Raw genomic sequence first — 9,718 nt, 5'->3', positions numbered from 1 at the left:
TTGCAAAGAGCTTTCTGGAACCCAATACTTCAGTCAAAATATTGGTTATACTGCTCAATGAGATGGCTAGGCCTCATACTAAATCTCTTGATCTTTGACCAAATGACCTCTGAGCTGACGTTCGGTTGCATACTTCATTGCAAAATTTTTGCATGTAGAGTTTTCTTTCCGGACTCTTGTAAAAAAGCTTCATACAACAGTCAGTGAACTCCGAAACTTTTTCCAACAGTCCGCCAAATTCCAAAGTATTTGCAAAAAAGCCCCTAACAGATATTGATGTGCTCACTGAGCATACTGACTCACCTGAACCTATTCCTATTTTAAACATTTATAAAGGCTACGTTCTGGTTGATAAAAAATACTCTATTTGGGAATGTTGGAGCTAAACAAGCAACCCTTGAATACGAAATGAAACATAAGTTAAACTGCCGTACGTCTTTGTGTGCCACAGACCTCCCATTTGCCCAGCGAATCTAGGACGCAGATGGAAGATGATTCGAGCCCACATTATGCCCAACTTGAAGTGTGTGGCCTGTTTTCGACACTTGAAAGTTACATCAGTACAGAGCGAAAGAGAGAGTACATCTAATGCGATACCTCACTACCAGGGCACTTGGAGAAGGGGCGTTTGCTCTGTGCGACCCGGCCACAGATTGTGAGGATACTGTAACGCTTGCGGATCGGCTCTCATTAAGCATCAGTGCCGTGCGCTAGACCCCGTACACCCCTAAGTGAGCGTACTGAAACCGCCCCAAGCCTATCCCGGGACAGGAGAGGCTCGAGAGTGAAAGCATCCGCGAAGGCCCCCGGTGGGGTTCGACCCCTTGGTGGGCCTCGACGATACCCACGATCGCGGGCCAGCTAGTCGGTATTCTGCGCCAAAGTCACGTCGTCTACCATTCGTCCCACGATCGTCGTTCACCGCTGGCTGCGCGGCTCACCTTCGCGCCGCGTTAGGGTCGCTTCGCCTGCGCCAGAGCCGCTCAACTCGCTCAAGCAGGTCCCTGCCTTTCGGGAGGCGTTCGGCGGATTATGTATTCACTTTTTGGCTCCGTCTTTTCGGTTTCTTTTTTCCGTTTGATTAATTTGTTTTAGACCCATCGACAAAAAAACCAATTCCATCGGCACGTGCAACGCACAGGGTCGTCGATGGTAGAAGGCAAGGTACCGTCGCCGCCGCCCAACTCCGGCGACACGTCGATCATTTTGCTGCGTGCCCGCCGCAGACAGTACAGCTGCCGTAGAGCGTGGCGCAACCGCTGTTCAGGGAACGTGGCGTCCCCGTGAGGTGCTGGCCTTCCCGCGGTACCACGAGGACTGTCGGCCACTGGCTAAATCTGTCACCCAAGGTTAGCGCCAAGGTTCGGATCCGGCTGCCCCTCAGCTCGCCACACTGACGAAGACGTTCCGAGTCCGAGCGCACGGGTTGATCGCTGAAGGGCCAGCCAGCTTTAATGCTCCCGAAAGCGTTCGCGTCTTGATTGATTTGCAAGAACCGGTGATGGTCGGACAACCAATAACCGGAACCGGGCCAACGTCAATCGATCGCCCAAAAAGCCCACCAGTGCTCGGGGAACCACTTAACCACGACCAGCACGTCACGCCCGTTTCGATATTGTGGATCAGTTGGATCGCCCAAATCTGGATCCCTGTTGGCTCCGGTCGCCGGGCAGGATTTGCCAGCGCTTGCCGTGGTGTGAAAATTAGCGTCAACGTGCACACCACCCGGCGGCCACCAAGCGAAGCGATTCCTCACGAGCCACATGCTGCCGGGCCGGGTGTTAACTTAAAGTTGCCAGCATTCGGCAAGGCACGGTGGGAAACAAGGTAGCGACCAGGCCACGCATCCTTCCTAATGAATGGCCGGTGGACAGTATTTAGCATCCCCGAAAAGCCGTTGTCCGTCGGATGCGAATGTCCATCATCCATCATTCCTTCTCGCCAGCAGCAAACAAGTTTCCAGATAAATGTTGTCTTGCTTTATTTGAACAGGTTCATAATTTGTTTTGCTCACACTCTACAAAAGAACCATTAATATCCTCTCGCGAGCGTGTGAGTATATCAATTATGCATTTGAATTGAAATAACTCTGCATTTCTGGGTTTATATTCTAATTTAATGTAGCTCACAAGGTCGAACGATAGAAACACTAATGAGGGTACGAGTCGAAAATGCTCCTCAACCTTAAGGCATGATCCACTTTTGGGCGGTAGTAGAAATAGCATTCGAACCGACACTGACCGGTTAGCTTTATTGCTTTCAAACTCGTGAAACTTATGGCTAGCGTTCAATTCGTGGAAACCTATCCTACAACGAAAGACGACAAAAACGTTACATCACTTATCTGTCAATGACGCCGACCCGACGAAAAGAGGCGTGTAGCAAATACAACGATACGATCGAAAAGATCGATGTAAAATTATGCTAAACCTGCAGGGATGCAGACACTGGACAGCGACACTGCCAACCTACGAATATTTTCAACTGATTCCTATATCCTCGTGTTTCTACTTTATTTACATACCCCGTGTGTTCGTCCGGCCTTAACATGCTGGGACCCTGGGGGACGATGTGTTTCGTCATGTGGCTGCTGGCCCCCGTCGTTGAAAACGGCAATCCGGAGACCCATTTTAGATAGCGTCCCAGACTCCAACCGAGACGGTTGGATCAGAATTGTCAAATAAGTTACCGGGTCCAGTGGGTCTAACGCCGCCAAGACGAGAAGGCCTTTCACCGAAATCGATCTCCTAACCAGCCCGAGGCCATTTGCACCCTATAGCAAGTCATTTCTCATTTGTCGCCGACGCCTAGATCCGTTGCAGACAAACGCCGTACACGACGACACGAGAAGGCAACGGAAACAGTAGTGGCTACCAGTGGTTCACCCGCTGTGTAGAAACCTTGATGGTTTAGCTGATCAACAATCGATCGTACTGCGGTTTCCCAGCACGTCTAAATTCCGTCTACGAGTTCCACGAAACGAGGTGGATTAACCTTTTACCACCCCTTACAAATCATACCTGGTTAACTGCCGTTACAATTCTCGCAACAAAAACCTTCACTGCACGTCCTTGCGGGCAGAAGACAATACCAATAAGGGAAAGCGAAAAAATAATAGAAACAAACAGAACATGGTAGATAAAAAATGGGAATGTTCAATTTGGTTTTCTGATACGAAACAGTTGATGTGTCCGAAAAAAGACACAACGGAAGGCACTAACAAAGTGTCCGTCACCACGTCACCTTCTTCACTATCGGTCGTTGAATGTGCTTAGCGTGTTGAAGGCGGAAAATCCTTATTAACACAAGGCACAGGAAGAAAGAAGGTCTGTGTGGTGTGGGTACGGGCGCAAAACAAACTCAAACAAACCGCATTTCCTAATCCGGCCTTCGCTGTGGGTACGAATTTCCCACCTCCGAATTTTGTGGGAATAAAATTTCCTACCCCCCAAAATCGCAGGTTCGACCGTAAATAGTTCAACCACTGACCCTGGGGCAATTGAATGAAGCCATCAAACTAGCTTGCTTCGCGATAGTTGTTGTAGGAAAGAGATTTATGGTGCTTAACGGTGTTTCAAGGCGCTTCGAACGCACCTTCAAAGTTACGCGCGTTGGCTAACCGGACCCACTGCAAGTGGCCTCGGCACTAATCGGGGAGCAGTCACTAGGACAGAGTTACTGGTTTTGGGAGAGAAGAGAAGTGCAGCACGCTACTCGCGTGACTCGCGCGCCAAATTTCTTCTGCCAAAGGACACACAACGTAATACGAGTGCTGTGCGTCATCCATCGCGTTTTATTGGGGTCCGGGGCATCGGGGCCAGGCCGCCCATCTCGACCTTCTCGGTGAGCAGTAAAACAAACCGCACCCGGTGTGTGTGTGCACTAGGGGTCAGATTATCTCACACCCTCTCGCAATCGATCACGTTTCCACCGCCCAAGAGTACGCGCCATCGGTCATGGTAGCTCAAGAAAAAGTCACACCCTACTCGTTAAGGTCATTAATTAATAGCAATTAAACATTACAACCGGTTTCTCGGCGGCGATGGTATACTACCCCGTGATCCGATGCATCATCACGACCAGCCGATGTGGTGGCGGTTGGGTTAGCCCACTTTCGGGTGGGTGCCTCCAGCGCTCGCCGGAGCTGTGTCACACCTTAAACCGACCGATCTAATGGTTGTAGTGGGTACACCTCTGTCATATGCATAGCACAATAGCGATGCGCTATTGCATGTGGTGCCTCTCTTTCGCCCCTCCAAGGGATGAGGGATCTTCTACGCTACGCGAATGCGATCTAAATCCGACCGATCACTTTCGCCTTGGCGTGCCGTCGATTCACGCACGGTGACGGTCCCTGTACGAAGAGTGTATGGTCTGCACCCCAAAAACGCCCATATACTCCTGCCGACCCGCGGTGCGCTTTTTCGGCCACCCGTCAATGTGATCGAAAGAGAGCCGCACCGTGCCGCGGCCGGGAAAAGATATAAAGGTGTTCGGGCGCGGAGCGCTAGGCTTTTGTTGGTCTCCGCACGGCGAACAGACTACATCGCGGGAACGTCGAAGGTTCGGTAGGCCGTTTTTGGGGATACCACACAGACCAGCACCAGCGACCAGATTGGTGCTTGCTCTGGAGCCGTGCAGTGAATCGGTCGAAAGCGTTACCACCCCGCGGATCGATCCGTACCGTCCTCCGTAAGCTGCCGCGCGAATCGGCAACGTTTGATTAGTGTGCCGGGGTGGCCCGAGGGATTGTGCAAGCCAAGGAAGCTGTGTGGCCGTGTGGAAGCGATTGGTGCGCGCCGTGAAAGAGAAAGTTCAAATGGTGGCCGAATTTACCCGTGCAAGTGGTACGGCCTCGAAACAGTGAATAGTGCACGGTTCCCCATTACCAGCCAGTGCGCAAGTGAGTGCGAGCTACAGTGAGTGAGGGCCGCAGTGGCCAAAAGACAGGGACTGCCTTCAGGATGACGGTCGGAATTACCAGCACGCTGCAGTTCATCGCCGGGAACTCGGCGCAGTACATGAAAACGGTCGGCTCGGACGAACAGTCGGCCGCCTCGAACACAATGGCCGACACCACCGCCTCGATGGCGTCCAAGTACGCCGATAGCAACAACAACGAGATGGAGGATGATAGCACCGTGAGCAGCAAGGATCTCGACAGCTATCTCAAGCACTACAACCGCTGGGAGCAGTCCGCCTGGGGCCGCCGCATGAGCGAACTGCTGAAGCGGTACACGGGCTACGAGTTCGACGACGAGATCAAGTGGAACAATGTGCTGATGATCGGCGTCTTTCACGTGATCGCTATTTGCTCCTTTCTACACTACGTCTGGCAGGCGACTCCTGTGTCCTACATCTGGGGTATGTACGTCGGTAACGCCTTGACGGGAAGGCCGTCATTTCGAAGATTTTGGAGGGCCAGACACAGGCAGATCATAATTTGATTTGATTTGATTTTGATTGGTCACCCATTCGTTTTTGCTTTTATTCGACCGCTAACCAAAACATGCAATTAAGATGCTTCATAATGGAACCAGTTTGCACATTAACAAGTGGAGGAGTTCTTCTTTAACCGGTGTCAAGCGCAGCCGTCACTGTGTGGGGAATCACAAACCTATAAAAATGTTTCCGTCCAAAAAAAAGTTGTAACGCCAAACAGGAAACACGAACCCTTGTAGTGGATGCTAAGTGCGCAAAACCACTCTGCTGTGCCAGTCCGAAAACACAACCCTGTGCAAATGGACCCTAAGCCTTGAAAGGATTTTTTTTGCGAAAGCTTAATGCAAAGACAAATATGCTTAGACTTGGCAGGTACCAGGTTCTTAACATCTTTATGACTCTTCCCCGTAAGCAGTGCAAATGGATCTTAATTACCAACTCCAAAGGACAATTTTTCACATGCAAAACTTTACTTGAAGGACAACAAATGCTTAAGTTACCAACAGTGGGCAACTGTGACTTCAATCATTCGACAGAGACGTAAAGGCGTAGACATCTTTACGACTCTTCCCAAATCTACCCGGTTTTTTTAAATGCACTTAAGCTTTATCTTCGATGATGGCACGCATCCTGGCTAGACATCCTAATGCGATCTGATCACAGTTTGGTGCCTCTTCGAAAAAGAGGCCATCTTGAACAGCGCCCAGGGATCTCTGTCAACGAAACGTTTTACGTTCCAAGAAGTATTGCCGTGATTCAAAAGTCAATACGCGCCACCGTCTGTATAATTAATCATATTCCCAATATACACCCGTCAACGCAGCATCTGAGGCAAACAGACGCCGGCGGGCAAAAAATTATGTAACCCGCTACACTATGGCTACGTATCCTTCAGTAGGAAGCCGATCGATCGCAGCCATTAGGATCGACGCATATTTCGACGATCGTTAAACGGCAAATGACACAGATCGCATCTTTGGTAGCCATCGGGTTGAGCAAACGCGCGCCCTATCCATATAAACCTTGAATCGGCCAATACCGCGCCGCGTCGAAGATGCGCGAACGCTCGGCGTACGGTGCTAATGTTATCGTTTTGGGATGAAATCATTATGCTGCGGCCCCGGTTAATCTATTCCGCCTCGAAAAAGTGTCTGCCGTACGTATGTGCCTTCGTTGGCCACCAACCTCAACGGACGGGGGTTGGAATTTTTAGTATATCCTAACATTCGGTTGCACTGCGGAGCCTAGGGCACAAACCTGATCACAGGCTGATCGGATCGCGTGCGTGTCCCGCCGCATGGGTGTGCCGTTATTTGTCAACACTCCCAGCGTGGTGGTCGGATCGTGTTCTCAGCCAACAGCCGGTTCTAGGGTCCATTTTTATTTGTTTGCCCTGAACAAATGCACCGCTCGACAAGCATTACGAAATAACACCCTCTTGTGGGTTAGTTATACGAAAAATATGCATAATCTGTAAGGTGTCAGGCCCAGGCGTAGCCCTCACAGTATCATGAGCCCGTCGTTTGGAAACGATCTCCTCGCTCAAGCCCAGCGAACCTGTTTGACCGAACCGACCGACCGATTGATGGCCGGCCCGATTCGTTAACTTTCATTTATTGCCACGGATCCTTTGTCCCAACTAACAAAACAACATCACAGACTCCACGTGGCCCCTTATGTTTAACGGAACGGCGCAACTGCACGGCGCTATTCGCGTTTCGAAATCTGGTATAAATCATGCAAAACAACACACCCAGAACCAATAAGCAATAGCCGCTCATAATTTAGCTGGGTGTTATAAACGGACTCAGGTCACTCTGTTTTTTTTTTGTTGGTCGCATTTTCAGCGATTGCCAAAGAGCAATAGGAAAATAACACACCATAGCCGTGTTGAAGCAGACGAACCTGCCGATTGCACAACGCCATGCACTCATCTCAATGAGTCTTGCCGCAGCACCAGATGCTCAAGCCCCAATTCGCGTGCCAAATCTTCCCAAAAAACGGCCAAATCTGTGGTAAAAAATAGAAACAATAGCCCGATGACGACAGCACCGATCGATCACTTTGCTGATCATCAAGAGGCAAAGCAGGCCGATGCGGTAACAGACAATTGCAGCAGTTTGCAGCATCTCGAGAGGCGGCAACAGATCGCATTTCTCCAATCCACCTCATTTCCGAACGATGACTTAAGACTGATTGTAGTTTAATAGGCTGTTTTGTTTCGCTTCACACTCTCTCTCACTCTCGCTCGAACTCCGTTCGTTAGCTTCCTGGTACTTGGTAACTTTCCGATTCCTGGCCGTGTCTTGCGGTATTTCCTAACTTAGCGCGTTAACGTTTTAACGTTCCCCTCTATGTTGCGCACAGGTTTCTTCATTGGCGGATGCGCCGGGTTCGGAGTGACGGGGGGTGTGCATCGACTGTGGTGTCACCGTTCGTACAAGGCAAAGCTGCCCCTGCGCATCATCCTGATGTGCTGCTACTCGATCGCCGGGCAAAACACGATCTATGACTGGGTCCGGGATCACCGCATCCATCACAAGTACTCGGAAACGGACGGTGATCCACACAACGCCAACCGGGGCTTCCTGTACGCGCACGTCGGCTGGCTAATGCTGCGTAAGCACCCGGAGTGCATCAAGAAGGGGCGCCTGATCGACATGTCGGACATTGTCAGCGATCCGGTCGTACAGTTCCATCACAAGTAAGTACTACACGCATCAGCACGATCGAACGCCACAATCTGGGTCGCGAACTAACCGGACACTGGGCCAAAGTCTAGCGCAAAGCTTCATCTACGAACCATGACATTGGGCCGGGTCATCTGGTCACAAGGTCACGCTTCGAGCGCCTATTGTTTCTGCTCGAAGCGTATCGAGCCAGCAGAAAATTAGCCCCTAAATGTAGGCTACCCGCACTGCCAGCGGTCACGATAGACTAATCGATGCGGGATTTTCTCGCCGACCACCACCACCACCAGCGGCTGTGTGGTTTTGTGGCCAAAACAACGAACCGAAACCGAAAGAAAGAAAGCTTTCAGGTGTTATCTAACACACTGGGCTCCGGCCCTCCCGCTGTCGTGCATAATTAAGAGTCCAACACCACCACCACCACCACCACCAACGCTATTGACCGCGTGTCTGCGACGACTTGCCGAGACTCTTCTGGGCCGGAGAAGACAGTGCCCAGCCGATGACGTCGTGGTGTTTCGATGTAGAGAAGCCTCAGACAAGGTCAACGTGTCGTTACAGCTACAGCCGATGCTGAGGAGCCGATGTTTGCGGGAGAGACAGGAAAACAGTGTCAAAAATATCCATTTAGTTCTGCATCGTCCGTATGCAAAAGTGCTGGGCGCAGCTGAAGGCCTTTCCCGTATGGCCGGCGGGGCATTGCAAAGCATTTCAATCGAAACACCAATACCAATCGAAACCAATGGGTGTCCGGCTGATTGAATTTCAAATACTTTCAAATGTCACAGGACGAACTAAGTTTTATGACTCTGATCATCTGATATCTTCACCATCTGTCACTTTCTAGGCACTTTGTTCTGATGAAAATGTTGTTCTGCTTCATCCTGCCAACGTTTATTCCGTGGTACTTTTTGGGCGAAAACTTCCGGATGGCCTTTTTCAGCCAGTGCTTTGTGCGATACGTGCTGAGCTTGAACTTCACCTGGCTGGTCAACAGTGCCGCACATCTTTACGGTAGCCATCCATACGACAAGTGAGTGTAGTCCGATGGTCCGAGCAACTGAGCAGTGTGACTAACGCCACGAAACCCGTGCTTTACCCGATTAGGCGCATCAACCCTGCGGAAAATCGTGCAGTTTCCGTGGTGGCTATGGGCGAAGGATGGCACAACTACCACCATGTGTTCCCGTGGGACTACAAGGCAGCCGAGCTGGGCAACTACTCGGTAAACGTGACCACCTTCTGGCTGGATGTGTTCGCCAAGATTGGCTGGGCGTACGATCTGAAGGAACCGTCGAAGGAGTTAGTAAGGAAGACGATCGCAAAGTACGGTAAGTGTCGCTGCGCCAGGCGCTGATAAATCAAAACCACATCCTCACCGGTCGCTGCCTTACTTTTGCTCCACACTAACAGGAGACGGTACCCACATAACGGCCCGGATCGGGCACATGGAGGAGGTTCCAGCACCATCGGATTAATTCCTTCCATTTACCAATACATTCCAAAGTCTCGTCAGATCGATCTATTGGGATCGATCAGGTCGACGATCTATCCTAAATGTTTTTTTTTGTCTAAAATGTCAATGG

General features: G+C 50.7%; 1 protein-coding gene across 1 annotated transcript; it reads left to right on the top strand.

Annotated features, from left to right (window-relative positions):
- Positions 1-4,536: 4,536 nt before the first annotated feature.
- LOC128271851 (acyl-CoA Delta-9 desaturase-like) lies at positions 4,537-9,685 on the top strand. Its single transcript, XM_053009516.1, has 5 exons — positions 4,537-5,364; positions 7,810-8,146; positions 8,980-9,165; positions 9,240-9,463; positions 9,546-9,685. Exons 1-5 carry the CDS (start codon positions 4,965-4,967, stop codon positions 9,608-9,610), a joined length of 1,212 nt encoding a protein of 403 aa, XP_052865476.1. The 5' UTR covers positions 4,537-4,964; the 3' UTR covers positions 9,611-9,685.
- Positions 9,686-9,718: the final 33 nt, after the last annotated feature.

Source organism: Anopheles cruzii, chromosome 3, assembly GCF_943734635.1.
Source record: "Anopheles cruzii chromosome 3, idAnoCruzAS_RS32_06, whole genome shotgun sequence".
In the NCBI taxonomy this organism is placed as follows: domain Eukaryota; kingdom Metazoa; phylum Arthropoda; class Insecta; order Diptera; family Culicidae; genus Anopheles; species Anopheles cruzii.
This window is presented reverse-complemented; position numbering and strand designations above follow the sequence as displayed.

Coding starts and splice junctions, on each gene's coding strand:
- LOC128271851 (XM_053009516.1), top strand. CDS start 4,965: ATGACGGTCGGAATTACCAGCACGCTGCAGTTCATCGCCGGGAACTCG. Junction 8,147..8,979: donor GTCGTACAGTTCCATCACAA/GTAAGTACTACA, acceptor GTCACTTTCTAG/GCACTTTGTTCTGATGAAAA. Junction 9,166..9,239: donor GGTAGCCATCCATACGACAA/GTGAGTGTAGTC, acceptor TTACCCGATTAG/GCGCATCAACCCTGCGGAAA.